Source organism: Chinchilla lanigera, unplaced genomic scaffold (genome assembly GCF_000276665.1).
Source record: "Chinchilla lanigera isolate Chin_1 unplaced genomic scaffold, ChiLan1.0 scaffold00154, whole genome shotgun sequence".
NCBI lineage: Eukaryota > Metazoa > Chordata > Mammalia > Rodentia > Chinchillidae > Chinchilla > Chinchilla lanigera.
The window spans coordinates 1,106,470-1,123,604 of NW_004955555.1; the positions used below are offsets into that span (position 1 = coordinate 1,106,470).

Here is a 17,135-nt window from a genome sequence, read left to right on the forward strand (position 1 = left end):
AAATCACAAAAAGGGGAATAAAAAAGGCAATACTGGCAGGAAGAAAAAAAGAGAAACGGAAAGCCTGAGGGGAGCAGATCGTATGTCAGGAAGAACTTGAGAAAAGACCCTACAGACTGCAGTGTCCTAACAGGCAGTTAGGCCACTTCCGTTGGCGTTGAAGTTGGCTAGAGGATCAGATATGAAGAAATTGTCCTCCCAAAGTACCCTGAGACCGAGGGGGGAGGGGACCCATATAGCTGGGATCAGGAAGAAAGAGGCCTAGAGGTCTGAGAGAGTAGGACCTGTGTTCAGATACTCTTTCTAATGTGGAGGGCATCTAGGGCCCCAATTCCCCTACCTCAAGGAAGAGGGCTGGAGCCTGGACTTCTGGGTCTGGAGGAGGAGGGGCACCTGGTATCTAAGGCTTTCAAGCAGTAACAGCTCAGAGGGTGGGGCCGTGGCCTTCCTTGGAGGGGTGGGCCGCTACACACCCTTCCTAAGCTGCCCTGGCATTGCGAGGTATAAAAAGGATGCATTACCTGGTGAGAGAGTCTGTGGTAGACTTTTGCCATCACCTGGACATGAGCCCTGCACCACTGCTGGCCTTCCTGGGGGTCACCTTCCTGCTGCCCGGTAAGTGAAGACCCCAGGTGAAACGAGTATTTTCCTAGGAGTCTAACAAGGAAAGCTGTTAAGATGGGTTTGCTCTCCCTATCACAGGTGCGCAGACCCTGAGATGTCAGTGGGGTACCATAGAGACGGTGAGGAATGTATCAGAACTACCCCTTGAATGGACAACTTCCCAGACAGACTGTGAGGCTGACGAAGGTTGCCGAGAAACACTGGTACTCATAGAAAATGGTGAGAAGGGGTCCTCCTTGCCAAGAGCTGTCCCCCAGAATCAGTACTTCCCCCGGCATCCCTTGAGAGGGTTCTGGAGGTCTCTAACCCAGTAGGTACAACCCTTCCGGTGCACAGTCCACTCCTCTCAGAATCTTCCCTAGCTCAGCACGCCAATCCTGACCCTCTAGGATGCTGGAGCCCTGACACCAACCCTGCCTGCCATCCTCTCTGTCCATCCAGGACCCCAAGTGACCTTGGTGCTCACCAAGGGCTGCACTGAAGAAAAGGACCAAGAGGCCAAAATCACTGAGCACAGGGCAGGTCCCGGGCTCTCCATCATCTCCTACACCCGGGTGTGCCGCCACGAAGACTTCTGCAACAACCTGCCCACCACAACCCCGCTGTGGGCCCCGCCCTCTGCTACAGGTGCCAAGCAGGAATGCCGGAGGAGGAGAGGGAAGGGCTGTCAGGAAGGAAGCGGGCTGGGCTGAGGGACTGACTGGCCACACAAGGGCTGTTTCCAGGCCTCCTCTTGCTGAACAGCAGCCCTGCTAGCGCGCCGGTTATGGCCTCCCCTGGCTGCCTCCTTGCTCCTTTCTTCCCTGGATCCTTCCTGGTCTGACACTTCTCACCTCTTCCTCATTCACTCCCCGCTACCTCCCGCTGTGCTGGCCACGTGTGTTTCAGCCATCCCCTGGCCAGCCTCGTCCAACATCCCTGAGCACAAAGCTCGGTTGGCTTTTCTGCTATTAAAGCACCAATGCAGCCTCTGGTCATGATCTTCACATGCTCACTCTGCACATTCCTTCTTCCTGTATTACTGGGGTTGCTTCGGCAATGTCTCACTGAGGGCTTTTCTATTTCCTGTTCCTAAAGGACTTGGCCTGTAATGGTCCTCTGTCCCGGCGCGGTGTTATATAGTTTGGGACAGCTTTGTGCTTTCCTCCTCTGGACTATTTTGTGACCGGCGCACCTTAGCCATATTAACTGCTTAGCAGAACTCATGGAGGAAGCCAGTGGTTTCTTCCAGGGCATCCTTTCCTTCCTTGGCCAAGGCAGTGCGAGTCCAGCCTCAGAAGACCCATTTCCTCTGCCCCTTGGCTCCCTAGCACCTCCCCTGCACTCAGCCCCAGGCGTCCCTCAGGAGCGCACATTACCTCTGGCGCCTGCTCTCCCGCCGGTCACACATCCCTAATTCCCTACAGCTGGGCCTGCATGAGAAGCACCACAGAAGAGCATGTATGCACTGAGCAGACTGCGTTATTTGAACCAGAATAGCCAAGGAATGGGGAAGCGCCGGCTCCAAATCCAGAGCCTTCTCGGTGCCACTCACTCTGTCTCCTCCCCAGTCCCAGGGACCCTGCAGTGCCCACTCTGCTTTTCTAGAGGTGACTGTCCAGAAAATCCACCAAAGCAGATCTGCCCAGCAGGATACACGCACTGTTACAATGGAGTGCTCAAGTTCAGAGGAGGTAAGTCTGGACACTGGGGTCCTATGGAGACAGAACTGGGACCGCTGGGCACTGAGATTTGAGTCCTTGTATAATAAGAGTAAACTGAGGGAGGACACTGAGCTCAGAGGAGGTGGGGCTAGCTTCCCGGAACTGGTCTTCCCTCTGAGAATTGGATGGTCCACCAAGTCAATGGTGGTCCACTCTGTCTCTTTCCCTGTCCTGCTTTTCTCAGGGGGCATCGCCAGCAACCTGAGAGTGCAGGGCTGTATGCCCCAGCCAGGCTGCAACCTGCTCAACGGGACCCAGGTCATCGGGCCCATGGATGTGAGTGAGAACTGCAGTCCTAAATCTGGTGAGTTCTACATGGGAAAACCGGGCAATGGGCTGCACTGCAGGATTGGGGAAGACGCTGCTCAGCAGTATGGAACTTATAAAATACATCATACCAAAGCCAGCAACCCCGACTCATGTAGGCATTTATTACTCAGTCAGGCATGTGCAAAATGAGGGGTTCCCTGGGTTTCAAGGCAGTGTGCTACCATGAGGTGTCCCTGTGAATGAGAGAGAGGGAGGGAGGGTGGGGCAGGGGACGTATGTATAGGACAGGATTGCACTGGTAGCATTTTAAATGATCCCGCACCAACTAAATTAGAGTGGCTCATCCATGTGCTCAAGGGAGGTGAGTGGGAAAGTCAGGGGTGCGACAGGTCACAAAGTGACTCTGAATGTGACTTGGTACAGCTGTCACTGCAGAACCACCTGCTTGTTATAATGCTCAGAGTGACTGCTTGATTCCAATTCTATTCTCCATATTCCTGAGTTTAGGTAACCCTGGGTCTCTCTACCATCCTCTTTCATCCCTACAGTCCGGGAGCACCCCAGTAGCTTGACTGCAGAGGAAGGAAAGAAAAGAGGCAGTTGATGGGGCTTTAGGACTGACATAGAAGCAGAGTTACATTGAGACTCTGGGTGAGAGTTTCCCCCACGCCTACTTTATGTGGCCAGCCTGGCACACAGCAGACAGCTGGAGTGTCACAGAGCATCTCCCAAAGAAGGCTTGCAAGATAGGTGGGGTCAGGGTGGAGAAAAAAGGTAAAAACAGAGTCCTGGCTTCCACGGACTTCCCTCTCCATGACCCAGTTTCCTCATCTGCCTGCTTCACTCTAACCCATAGAGCTTCAAGGACAGTGAAGGTCGGCAGACACTCTCATTTGGTGTTTCAGTCTGTCCCCCCGGCGAGAGCGGCAAACCTGAGGAAATGAGCTGGGGGTCACTCACATCCGGGTTTCTAGCCTTCTGCACCTACAGGCTGGCTAAGAGAAGTCAACTTGTTGCTCCCTGTGAATGGGGACCTGACCTGGCAGTAGATTCCCCAAGAAACTGGGTACAGAAACCTGCTCAATTGTATTTTCTGTTTGCATCCTAGGTGTGGAAGTTCTGGACTGCAAAAGAGAATCATCAGAAACCGTAAGGAATGTGTCGACTTTTCCAGTAGAATGGACCGCTGGCTGGCAGACCTGCGAGATCGGCGAGGGGTGTCAAGACACGGTGCTTCTCATAGTGAATGGTGAGAAGGGCCACTGAGGTGCTGAGCTCTGCCTCTTCCTATTCAGCCCTGCCCTAGGTTCCAGGGGATCTGGAATCCCTTCCCAAATGCCAGGAATAATCTTGCCTCCACAGCAGTTGCAGGACTTCTGCAACTTTCCAGCATCTCACCCACTGCATGATGCTAAAGTTCTCTCTAGGACCCTACAGCCCTGAACACCACCCAAACCTGCCTCTGTGTCTCCATCCAGGGGCCCAAGTGGAGGTGGTGATCACCAAGGGCTGCACTGAGGCAAAGGACCAAGAGCCCCGAGTCACCTGGCACAGGAAAGGCCCTGGGCTGTCTGTTGTCTCCTATACCCGAGTGTGCCGCCACAGGGACTTCTGCAATGACCTGTCCACCACAGAGGCTTTCTGGACCCCCCCTTCTTCTGCAGATGCCAAAGGTAGGCGGGAACCCTGCAAGAAGAGAAGGAATGGCATATTAAGAGTAAGGCCAGGGCTGAGGGGTTGAAGTGAGCACATGGGCTGGTCATTTACAGACACTCTCTCTTTTTTTTTGATGCTGGGAATCGAACTCAGGACCTCTTGCTTGCCAGGCAGGGGCTGTGCCTCCGAGCTACATCCCTGGCCCTACAGACACTCTCTTGCTGCATGGTAGCCCTGCTAGCTCACTGGCTACACCCCTCCCTGATTGCTCCCTTGCTTTGTTCTCAGGATCCTTCCCTCGCTCCTCACTCTTCATCTCTTCCTCCCTCACTCCCCCCTACCCCGTCCACTGCACTGTTCACATGCCCCGCAGCCCTCCCCATCCAACTTTCTCCAATAGTTCTGGAGCTCCAAACTTGATTTTGGGTGTTATGGCACCAAGACTGACTCTTGGCACGATGCTAACGTCCTCTTTCTGCACAATCCTTCCTACACTCCTGGGTTTGGTTCAGTGATATCTCATTGGGGCCATTTCTATTTCCACTTCTGAAAGGAGATTGGGCTGTGATGTTTTCTTTTCCAGCCTATGTTAGAGTTTGGGGCAATGTTTTACGTTTTTATCCTCTGGGATATTTTGTGAAGAGAACATCTTATCTACTTCGACTATTTGGTAAACTTGTAGGGGGAGCCATGGTTTCTTCCAGGGCACTCTCTGCCACCCTTGGCCAAGGCTGTCTGGATTGAACCGCATAAGACCCCTCTTCTACTGCTTCCTGGTTTGTTTGGTTTGGTTTGGTTTTGGTTTTTTGGTTTTTTTCCGGTACCGGGAATCGAACTCACGACCTCGCACTTGCCAGGCAGGCGCTGTGCCACTGAGCTAAATCCCCAGCCCCTAGCTTCCTGGTTTCCTGAGCACTCCTACTGCGCTCAGCCCCAGCTGTCCATCAGGAGATCACATTACTTCTGGCTCCTTCTCTCTCTCTAGTCACACATTCCGAATTCCCTGCAGCTGGACCTACAAGAACGAGCCCCAGTAGGACGTGTGAGGGAGGGTAGTGGGGACTGAGTAGGTTGGTAATTTGGACCAGCACAGCCTGGTGCGAGGAAGGCATGTGATCCTAATCAGAACCTTCTCAATGTCCCTCACTCTGTCCCCTCCCCAGTCCCAGGGACCCTGCATTGCCCACTCTGCTTGTCTAGAGGTGACTGTCCAGAAAGTCCACCACAGCAGATCTGCCCAGCGGGATACACGCACTGCTACAATGGAGTGGTCAGGCTCAGAGGAGGTAAGTCTGGACACTGGGGTCCTATGGGGACAGAACTGGGACCACTGGGCACTGAGATTTGAGTCCCTGAACAGTAAGGGTTAACTGAAGTAGGACATGGGACTCAGAGGAGGGTGGGGCTAGTTTCTTGGACCTGGCCTTCCCTCTGAGAATTGGATGGTCCACCAAGTCAGCATCTCTTTCTCTTTCCCTGTCCTGCTTTTCTCAGGGGGCATTATCAGCAACCTGAGAGTGCAGGGCTGTATGCCCCAGCCAGGCTGCAACCTGCTCAATGGGACCCAGGTCATCGGGCCCATGGATGTGAGTGAGAGCTGCAGTCCTCAATCAGGTGAGTTCTACATGGGAAAACCAGACTGTGGCCTCAGGGAAGATGATGCTTGTCACTGGACACGAAAAGACATCATACCCAAGTCAGCAGCCTCAAGTCATGTAGATGTCTATTACTCAAGTGTGTCCAAAGTGAGCCATTTGCTGGCTCAGCCTTACAGAGGGAAAGGACCTGGATTGTCTCAGTAAGTGTTTTCCTGCCCTGTAGCCCAAGGGAAGTCTTGGGATCAATGCCCTTGACATAGGGTTGAAGTGAGATCACTCTGGATTGCAAGGTCTCCCATGAGGCCCTCAGATAAGTCAGACCCTCCCATCCCTAAATTGTTCCTGGACGGGTTTGGGAGACACCAAAGCTTCCTGTGATCAGAGCTGTGGCAGAGGAGAACACATGGCTCAGAAGAACATATCATAAGGCTTCCCAGAGATGGTGACCTGTGGACCATGTCTTAAAGATGAGCTGCAGTTCTCTGGTAGAAGAGGAAAAGCTCCTTGACAGGGAAGCACCTGTGCAAAGGCCGGAAGTTGATCAGGCTGCTGGTTCCAAGGAGTGTTCCTCACCTGCGCATGAGATTGGCCCAACAGGATGATATCTGAGACTGGGCTGTGAGTACAGAAGTACTTCTGGGATTGAGGGTGACTTGAAGCTTTCCAGGCGGGCCACATGAATGTGGAGGAGGCAGGAAGAGCTGTTCCATGCAGGAGAATCCACAGGGACGAGGCAAAGAAGTCAGGAAGCCACCTGATGTGTGGGAATGATATTGGTCCAGAACAATGGATCAGTGGGTAAGACTGATGTTTGTCATGCACTTGCAAAGCCAGGCAGAGGGGGTGAACGTCTCCTAATGGTGGCACGATGGAAGGCTGATGGAGGGACAGAATCTGGGACATTTTCTTTCTCATGGTTTAATGTTGGTTCTAAGGGTCTGGCCCTCATCTCTGAGACTAGGTAACAATCATCACTGACAAGGCATTTTAGAAATACACGGCACACAAAACAATAAACACAACCAGCATAAGTTTACGTTGTACTATGCCTCATACACAACACCGCAAATCATATGCCACACATCTACTCCCACGTACCCCTCATAAAACATCCATAAACCCATAACCACAAACCTCATAAATCCCACACAGAACACTCAATGCACAACACACAAAACACATAGTACACACCTCATACACCTTACATAAACAAAACACAGATACACAGGATACCTGCCATGCCAAACACACAGAACATATTCCCTACACATCACATGGACTGTATCAGTGCACACATGCACCATGCATGCATCCCTCACATCCCGTCTCCACACAACTGTATACACAAACCACATACGTGTCACACAAAACACAGCTATTATGCTACAAAGCAATGTTCTTAATATATATTCATATTCTATAGTTTTCAGCACCGAAGCTAAGCCTTAGAGGGTTCTTTTGCCTTCCCCGGCTAAATTCAGCCCACCAGGTTAACAAATATTCATTGAGCATCAGCAAAACGGGCATCAGAAGCTGGGAATACAAAAAGACGTCAGGGAATAAGAGAAAGAGAGAGGACCATGTCAGGATGACAGAACGCCCAAAGGCACATGGGTGGAGAGGTCTGAATACAAAATACAGACTACCCGAAGTGGGTCACAACAGCGTTCCATTCTGAAGACGAAGTAAGGAGCTGGAACATATGAGCTCTTGTACTCCCCTAAGAAATCAGACACTGGTCTTTGTGAAGAAAGTCAGAGCACAGCACCTAAGAGCCTCATATCTGAATCGGAGAGATGTGGGTTCCTGCCCCTGCCCTGCCAGTGAACCAGCCTTCAAGTCTCAGGATCAGTTGAGTGTTAGAAATCTCATCATTTCATCCAGCCCCTGCCACATATCACACCTACGTTACAAAGCTTGTAACACGGGGGACGGAGAGGCAGCTGTTCTAGACACTGAAGGAAGGGGACATATGCAAAGGTCCTGAGGTGGAAGTGACTGCCATGACCCTCCGTTCTCATCAGATCCCTCCCTAGTTCCTTAGGAGGCCACTCAAGGTCTTGATTCTTCTGCAGCACAGGCTACTGCCATGCCCCATTTTTTCCATTCCCTTTACCTTTGAGCAGCGCTCAATCACCCTTGAATGCTCTCTTCTCCACTTGCTCCCTGACACTGTGTTGCATCCCTAGCCCAAAAGACAGTGTAGATGGAGCTGTGAGCAAGAGAGATCAGAGCAGATCATGCGGATGGTGAGGTAGGGGGAGGCCAGGTCACGTAGGGCTGTTTTAGGGACTGAGAATTTTATACTGAGTGGCTTGGGGATCTATGGAAACCTTCTGAGCAGAAGATTGGCTGACTGACTTTCCTTTAAAAAGGATCTCTCTGGCTGCTGGCTAAAAAACAGGGTGAGAGATGAGAGAGGGGTTTAGAGAGAGCACAAGGGACTGAGTGAGGGGGAAGGGAGAGCCTATGAGATCTCGGACCTGGAAGGAAGCAGTGGAAGTGCTGGCGGACAGCCTGGTTCCGATATTTGGCAGGATTTCCTGATGAATGCAACATGGGTGTGAGAGGAAGCATTGTCAAGAATGAATGTAATATTTCCGTTTGAGCAACTGGAAGAAAGGAGTTGCTATTGACCAAGATGGGGAAGAAGGCGGTAGGGGGAGTGCGGGCAGGCGAGCAAAGGTCATGCTTTAGGAGAAGAGGAAGCAGAGCCATAATTTTGTCATGTGTTAAAGTAGCCCTCTAGTTTTACATACTTCCCTAAGGGATGAATGGAGGTTTTGGATGATTGATGTCACCCTTCTGAGATTTCCCATGATCTCATTAGGGGTGGTCTATCCCTGTCCCCCCGCTAAGACTAAGACTAAGACAGACTGCTAAGACTAAAGACAAGGCTAAGACTATAGAGTATTGATCAAAGTTGATGACGTCACCCATATACCTTTCCTACCGTTAGATCAATATTACCAAAGAGACTATATTTGCAATCTTTATTATTATTATTATTATTTGGTACTGGGAATCAAACTCAGGACCTTACACTCACTAGGCAGGCACTGTGCCGCAGAGCTATATCCCCGGCCCACTTGCAATCTTACTGGTTGACCATGATTTTGACCCACATTGTACCCATGTTACGATTTTGTTCTACAAAACTTCCCTGGAGAGGTGGGCTTGTTGGCAACCCATTTGGGACCTCTCCTGTCTCTCCGGAGCTATTCCTATTCCCCATTCCCATTCCGATTCCCCATGCTTTGTCTCCAATAAATTTTCCTACTCAAAAAAAAAAAAAGAAAGAAAGAAAGAAAAAGAAAAAAGAAGTGAGTAGCCCTCTTTCGTGGGGCTGTTGCAAAGGTTGTATGTGTTTGTGGACACTGAGTCCTAGAACCAAGAGCATTTGCCTTATGGAGCACATTGCTGTTGCTCATGTGATGGACTTAAGAAAAGGCCAAAGCTCACGGTCTGAAACTAGACTCCAGAGGTCCGCTAGGACCAGGATAGGTGAAGATGGTCACCATAGCTGTCTTGCATCACCCATCCCAACCCTGAGCTAAAGGAACCAGAATGCCCGAGTTCCTGGCTCGGCTCTGCCACTTACTGTCTGTCTGACACCAGGCAAGCTACTCAGTAAGTCCTTTGCTTTGCTTTTGCTGACTTGCGGGTGGAGATGTTGATGATGATTTTTCCACCTACTTCAAAGAACCATGAGGAAATGAGGCAATGCAGCCCAAGGTGAGGGTCAAATGGCCTAATCTACAGACAGCGATTACAACAGCTGGGTATTAAGGAAGTACTCAGGACACGCTAGGCATCTGAGCATTTTTTGCTTAGAACACTTGGTTTCCAGTTAAAAGAAACTTATGGCCTCAGTTTACCTCAATATACTGGAGAGAACACTGAAGCCCATGTAGAGAGGTAGAGATTGGGTGAAGATAGGGATGTGCCACTGTGGCTCTCGCACACACAGGGAGAAGCTGCCTTCCTGAAAGGGCCATGAGAAGTGGACCCTGCATGTAAACAGACAAGCTAAGACTTTAGAAGATTAGAGTTCCTTCTATATCTGAGTGAGGGGCTCCACAGCCAGGTAACGTGGAATGTGATCCACACAGTGTGATCTTCCCTGGCCTGGGACCTGGAGGAGCGTGTGTGGCAGGTTCCCCGGCTCATGAAGACTCTGGTGATTTCTTCCCCCCAGATACCCTGACCTGTCATCTGGGGGTCATGTGGCGGGTGAGGAGAGACCTGTCTCAAGAACCGGTGGACTGGGAGGCAAGCGCGCTACAGGAATGTAATCCTGGGGAGGTGTGTCAGGAGACGCTGCTGCTCGCAGACCCAGGTGTGTGGGCTGAGAGAGGGCAGCACACCTGCACTGTGCCCAGTGCACCCACGCCCCGAATTTCCTGCCCATTTCTCTTCATGTCTAGAGAGCTCAATCCAACTCTATCCTTCTCTGTCCCTTGGTTTCCTTTAATGCAAAATGGGGGCAAAGCATTGCAATGATAGTACCTACGTCGCTGTGAGGTTGTGAGAATATAATTGGTCATCCTTGCAAAGGGCTGACCACAGTGCTGGAACCTAGGAGCCTCAGTGACTTAGTCCATTTGGAAAATATCCACTGGGCACCAGTTTAGGTACTGTAGAGCAATTCGTGCTCTCTGATTGTAGATTTGCATGCTAGAGGGGAAGAGGGAAGTAAAACAGGCCAAAAGGAGAATCAAGCAGGGAAAAGAACATAGGGAAAATGAAAAGGCAAGAGCTGCAATTTTGCAACAGATGCTCAAGGAAAGCTCTAGGGAGGGGAAGCATTTGAACAAGATCTGAGGAGCAACAGGGCAGGGGAAGTATTACAGTTGCAAGCCCTTGGCTCCAAAGCTGCAACTGTCCTCAGAGCTTCCCCTCCATGATCCCAGCTTTCTTTTACTCTTTTATCCCAGCCCCAGGACAGAAATCACTCCTTGTGGGGAGCAAAGGCTGTAGCAGTCCTGAGAGAGGGAATGCCCCAACTGTCTCCATTCACTCGAGCTTTCCTGCAATAATCGTCGCCTCCTATGCCCGGTTCTGCTCTTCCAACTTGTGCAACAGCGCCAGCGACAGCAGTGTCCTGCTGACCTCCCTCTCCAGGCCAGGTATGGGATCCAGGGAGAAGGACAAACACGGTCACTTGGGGCTCCAGCAGTTGTTTGCAGCCGAGAGTAGAGATGAGCATCCGGTCTTCTTTCTGTCTCCCAGATGCCCCTGTCCTGGGATACCTGCAGTGTCCTGTCTGTGTGCAGTTTGGTGAATCTTGCTCACAAGATTCCAGCGTCATTACCTGCCCTGCCAATACCACTCACTGTTACAAAGGAGACATTGAAACTCGTGGAGGTGAGTCGATCCCAGGGACTACAGGGGTGGAACCCAGGACCGTACCGTGGGAGAGAAAAGGGTCTGGGGACCTGAACATTCCCCTAAGGAAGAAAGGCTGGTATCTGGGCTTCTACATCAGAAGAAGAGGGGCTGGGTTTAGACTCCTGGGCCTGAGGAAGAGGTTAAGGGCCTGGACTCTTGGGTCTGAGGGAGGACAGATAGATGTTTGAACTCGTAGGCCTGAGGGAGGAGAGGCTAGAGGACTGGGCTCCTGTATCTAGTGAAGGAGATGCTGGGGCCTGGAAGAGAAGAGTCAGGAGCTTCAGTTCCTGGGTCTGAGGGATGAGGGGCTGCAGCCTGGACTCCTGGCTATGGGCTGAGGCCTGGACCCTTGGGTCTGAGGGAGAAGGTGCTGGAGATCTGAATCCCTAGGTCTGAGGGAGGAAGGGTTGGGACCCGGACTCTTGTATCTGAGGGAAAACAGGCTGCTGACTGATCCCCTGCATCTGAGGGAAGAGAGACTGTAGCCTTGACCTGTGGGCCCCAAAGAAAGTGAATAGAGCCTGGACACTTGGCTTTGAGGGAGGAAGGGCTTGTGGCCGGAAATGCGGGTTGAGGTAGTGGGGCAGAGACCTGAACACCTGGTCTCGCAGGAAAAGAGGCTATGTTGTGGGTCCCTGGTGCATGGCTGGGACCTAGGTTCTTTGGTGTGAGTTGAGAGGTGCTGTCCTGGACTTCTCGGTCTGAAGGGGGAACCCTGGAGTCTGGATTCCTGGGCCTGAGAAAGGAAGGGCTAAGGCTTCCTCCCCACTTCTGAAGCAAGAGGGTTAGGGGCCCGGGCTCCTGGGGCTGAAGTAGGAAGGGCCACCAGGACTCCTGGTGCTTAGGTAGGAGAGTTCACGCTTGGTTTCCTAGGTGAGAGGAAGAAGGGGCCAGGGGTCTAGAAGCCTGGGGAGCAGGGCTGGGGGCCTGTGTTCTTGGTCTGAGAGAGGAATCGCTGGGGCTTGAACTTCTGTGTAGGAGGATGAGGGCTGGATTCCTGGGTCTGAGGATTTAGGTGTCTTCCATGACTGTCTTCCCCATATAGGTGGGTTCTTTGCCACGTTTGGCATTCAAGGCTGCATGCCTGCAAGTTCCAGATCCTTGTTGAAAAAAGTCCAGAAGATTGGGGTCTTCTCTGTAGAAGAGCACCGGAGCACAAGACCACGGAGTGGTGCTCCTGCCCCCTACCTGGCTTGGGCAGTGGGCCTGGGGTCATGTGTAGCTCTTTGGTGTGGGGGTTTTCACCTCCCTGCTAAATCCATTTTTCCTTGACCTTTAACCCCTGCTAATCACCTAAACTCTGTAACCACATAACCTTATGGCCCGGGACACCAAATTATCTTCCCACCTGTGGATTATCATATCTCCACACCCCTACACACTCTGTCACCTGATAATAACATCTAGGAGAGCTTGGGAGCAGCTGAACTTGTCCCTTTGGAAAAGGAGACATTCAAGCTTTGGTCACATGTGTCTGACAATAAAGACCCTGTCCTTTCTCCTAATACTCAGATTTCTGTATGTAAGGGAAAGACAAGACATGGGAAAGAAAGGAGTTCTGGGAGAGAATCTTCATCCGAGGTCTGCCCTTTGATGGTCTGGTCCACATCTTCGTTCCAGCTTGGGTGATAGCAGAGCCTTCGGGGTGATGTAGCCCAGAGCATTTCAGCACTGCCGTGTCCCGGGAGATGAAGGTATACCATGAGCATGAACTTCTTCCTTACTGGCCAGGCTCTCAGCACAACAAGGGGCTCAGCTCAGCTGAGTAACTGGAAGTCAGGGGCTAATGGGTGTAAGGGAATGAGAGCGGTTAAGAGCAACAGGGTTACCAGAATTTCCCAAGGCTGTTATGTTGGGTCTTTGCTACCATCCTAGGCCTGAAAAGGTGAAGAGAAGGAGCTGCTGCTGGAAAGAGAGAGAGTACTTTAGAAATAGTTGCCTTACAGGACCTCTGATCCCAGGCTGAAAAATGCATCCAGCTTGCAACCCTACAGGGGGGAAGCTGGGGAATGAATATTCCAATGTCACTTGATGTCCTCTGGTCTCTTGTTGGGGCTCCCTATTGGCTGGACCGAACTGGAAGATACAAAGCAGGACAGGCACTGGGGATTTAGCTCAGCGGCAAAAGCGCCTGCCTGGCAAGCGCAAGGTCGTGAGTTCAGTTCCTGGTACCAGAGAAAAACCAAAAAATAAAAAATAAATAAAAAAGATACAAAGCAGGACATCTAGCTGCTGTAGTCCCCATAGGCCAGCCAAGCACTGCACAAAGAAGAGGAATAATGAGAGAAGAGTGAGTTTGCAGAAGGAAGAAAAACTGTCAGCCACAGTGCACCCTTTCCTCTTCAGAATGCACCCTTTTCTTCCATCCAGATAGAAGTCAGAGTCCTTAAGACAGAAGCCACCGGCACAGCACCTGCCTGGCAAGCACAAGGTCGTGAGTTCGGTTCCCAATACTGGAAAAAAACAAAAACAAAAACAAAAACAAAACAAAACAAAAGACAGAAGCCACATCCAATGAGTTATTGCACAATTACTGTAAACTGTGTGCCAATAACAGTGGTAGACCACCCATGGTCATCGTGAGAGGAAGATGGGGAAGGAGAAAGCTCAAAACAGCTGCTAAAGTACTGGGTGTGTAAGTGGCTGCCACTGGAGAAGCCGTCTTCTGACGCCCATTCCATAGTCCCTTGTCACTGCGGTGCAGAGCGGTGGTGCCTGAACCAACTCTGCCTTCATATAGGGAGTGAATATTGAGGGATCTCGTCTCTATTGCTTTTTCCCACTTTCCAGTGAATGAGGACTGAGCCAAGGAAATATCCCGAGGGAATTCCCTGTCTTCAAAACATAGTCTCCTTGACACATCAACCCAACCTCCTTTGTTAATCAGTTTCAGTCATTCTGATCAATAGGGTAGCCCTCTTTTTGGTTGGTTGTTTCTGCAGACAAAGAGCGCAAAATAACTTGGAGACACACATATTTCTGTTGGTTAGAACTCTGAGAGGATTCTTCACCCAGACAAACACAGGGCCAGGTGTGGTAGTGCACACCTATAATCCCTGCTCTTGGGAGGCTGAGGCGGGAGGATTGCTGAGAGTTCAAGGCCAGCCTGGGTTATATAGTGAGTTCAAGGCCAGCCTGCATCATGAAGTGAGAACCTGTCTCAAAAAATCAAAAACAAAACAAAACACAACAAGCACAAGGTCACAGGGAATAGAGGCAAACATCTTTCCACAAGTTTTCAAGTGTGATAGTAGGAGGAATATCTCTTATCCTCCCCTTATGTCCTAGACCCATGTGCACTGGGCCATGGAGGAAGTGGAACAATAGTTTCACAGTTAGTTTACTGTGTACAGCAAGTTGTTCAATTTTTGCTACAATATCTCATCTGGCGGCATAAGGAGCCACTCGGAGGCCATTCCAACATTCTGAGAAGCCAAGAGTCATTGTGCAGTGGTGCTTGTGGGAAAGTGACTGAGTTCCACGGGTATGAATTTATGTCGCATCCTTTGTCTTAGAACACATCCCCTCATTGGAAGCAATACTGCATGTGACACCCTAGCAATGGAAAAGTTGTCCTTAAATTCTTGAAGGCAGTGTCCACAGAACCACTGAATAGAGAATGCAGAGGCCATTGTCGCTGCCACTTTCATTTGCCATATCATTCTCCCAATTGTTATTCTCCCAACCCTTTAAAAGTGATCACATAGGCACGGTAAATGGAAATACGGCAGCAATCTAGATTCCTGCATCTCTCATCTGATGTTGGTTGTAATCTCAGGTATGCCACCAAAGGTTCATTACTGCATCTAATTTACTTTCCTGTTCAGGGGTGTGATCGTGCCAGAACTACCATTTTGTTTTGCTACCATAATGGCTCCCACTCCATGGATCAGGAAATTTATGTGGAGATTTCCCATAACTTACACCAGCCATACACTCTGTGGTGGCACAAATAACCCAGGATGAGTCTATCCCCTGACGTGGTTCACAGTGCAGCCTCGCATCCTCGTCATGCACATAATCCTCCGGACAGTCTGAGAATGGCCCTTTGACAAGTGCCCCACGTCCTCAGTCAGAGGGCCCTGGAACTCTCTGGTAAGGGAAGAGTCACTGCTTATATGGTTGACTGCACCGCAGGAGGCTTCTCAGGCAGACCCAGCCTCCTCTTCCTTCATGGGATCCAGGTCTGTGAGCTGGTTCGGCCTGGGAACAATAAGAGATCACTGCAGTGATTCTAGTTAGGGTTCTTCCCATGAGCAAGGAATTTCCAGTTTATCAAGTATGACTTTAGTTGACTTCTCATTGAGTTCACTCTTAGGGTTTCTCCCCTCCCCAGGGCATTTAGCATCACTGTAGGTCTCCGCTTGTGAAAATACTCTGATCTTTTGCTCGTGGTTCTTTAGTGTCTGGGACACCTTATCTCTGAGTGTTTAGCATCACTCCATCTCTCCAAGATCCTCTTTTTTCCCATTGCCACTGGATATCCCCATTCCATTACCTGATTCCCCACAAGCATCCTCTGCCTCAGGCTTGAGCCTCTACAGAGCTCTCTAGGTTCCATCCTAGGTGTATTTCCATTTGAAGAAAAATCTTATTAGTACATGTTTGCAATGCACAGTGAATACATTCAGCGGGTAGTTGGTCCACATCAGTCTTAATCTTTTCACTTCCTCTTCCCTCCTTTCCTCCCCTTCCTCCTCTACCCTAGATTGCTTTCCCTCCATCAAAAGGTCTACCACCCTATTTCCTATCATCTGTCTTTGATTTTGCTCTTTAAATTATTCATACTTTGGATTTCTTAGACCTCAGTGTACCTCTTAATGCCCCCCTAGGGACGGCAGTCAGGAGCTAGCTGAGGAACCTGTATGTAATCAGCCAATTCCACTTAGGCTTTGCAACCTCCCCCACACTTTCTCTCTCCAGTATTCCGTACAAGATCCAGAACTGACTGCAGATATTACCTCGTTCACCGAGCCAACTAGTAAACGGATTCCTAAGCACTTGAGCCAATACTTTAAATCCCATAACCCATGTGAAAGAATTTGGCCCTGTCAAGCCTTCTTCATCCTCATTTGAACCTATATCCATCAGGGTCCAGGCAAAAATCAGAAACAACACACAATTTCCATAAGGAAAGTTTAATATAGGTCACATAGGATGGTGCAAGCCTATAACCTCAGCACTCTAGGATTAGTTCCTAAGGCAGGAAAATCGCATGTTCAAGAACAGCCTGTGCAACTTAGTGAAATAGAAGACTCTCCTCAAAAAAAAAAAAAAAAAACTGAAAAGGGCTGTGCATGCAGCTCACTCAAAGTGCCCCCCCTTCCAAGGCATGGCAGGTAGTGGCTGAAGTCTATTCCTTGAGCTAGAAGAGAAACCTTTCCTCCTGCAGCGTCCCTCTAGCACCCTCTACTGGCAACTTCTAACTATGCCTAGGACAGGTTGTGAAATATTCGCATGTTCAAGCTCTGGTACCACAAACAGGACAATGAAAGAGGCAAAAAAGGATAACTGGCACAGAATACTTTCCCTACATCTGCAGGATTCACACCAGTGCTGACTGCTGAGGTCCTATAGTGCTCTCGGTGTGTGGCTTGCTCCTACTAGAACAGGCTTATGTTTCTCTGTGTGGAACCTCACTCCGGAGGGTATGCAGGAAAACAAGCCTCTCTTATGGGAAGTCTGCCCCAGGTGCCATCCCCGGAAGGGTTCTGTGCAAAGAAGGGTTAGCTGTCTCACAGACGAGGGGAGGACATCTTCACAGGCAAGCACTATTCGGGGAGATTGGTCAGTCCAAAGCCCCTGTTCTGTCTCTGAGGGTCACACTCTCTTCCCCACCAGTGCCTTTAGCTTAGCACAGCCTGGTGGAGTCAAGCACCATTAAATAAACTGA

General features: G+C 50.4%; 1 protein-coding gene across 3 annotated transcripts; it reads left to right on the top strand.

Annotated features, from left to right (window-relative positions):
• Window positions 1–252: 252 nt before the first annotated feature.
• Window positions 253–14,287, top strand: Cd177 (CD177 molecule). Of its 3 annotated transcripts, XM_013508721.1 has the most exons (14): window positions 253–615; window positions 703–843; window positions 1,066–1,251; window positions 2,175–2,297; window positions 2,512–2,631; window positions 3,706–3,846; window positions 4,076–4,270; window positions 5,417–5,539; window positions 5,748–5,867; window positions 10,050–10,190; window positions 10,789–10,980; window positions 11,084–11,218; window positions 12,770–12,936; window positions 13,613–14,287. In XM_013508721.1, the coding sequence occupies exons 1-13, from the start codon at window positions 513–515 to the stop codon at window positions 12,889–12,891; spliced, it is 1,842 nt and encodes a 613-aa protein (XP_013364175.1). In that variant the 5' UTR covers window positions 253–512; the 3' UTR covers window positions 12,892–12,936; window positions 13,613–14,287. The 3 variants fall into 3 exon arrangements, with proteins under 3 accessions (XP_013364175.1, XP_013364174.1, XP_005412491.1); XM_013508720.1 differs by lacking the exon at window positions 13,613–14,287 and having other exon boundaries at window positions 12,770–13,340; XM_005412434.2 differs by lacking the exons at window positions 12,770–12,936; window positions 13,613–14,287 and adding an exon at window positions 12,288–12,749 and having other exon boundaries at window positions 256–615.
• Window positions 14,288–17,135: the final 2,848 nt, after the last annotated feature.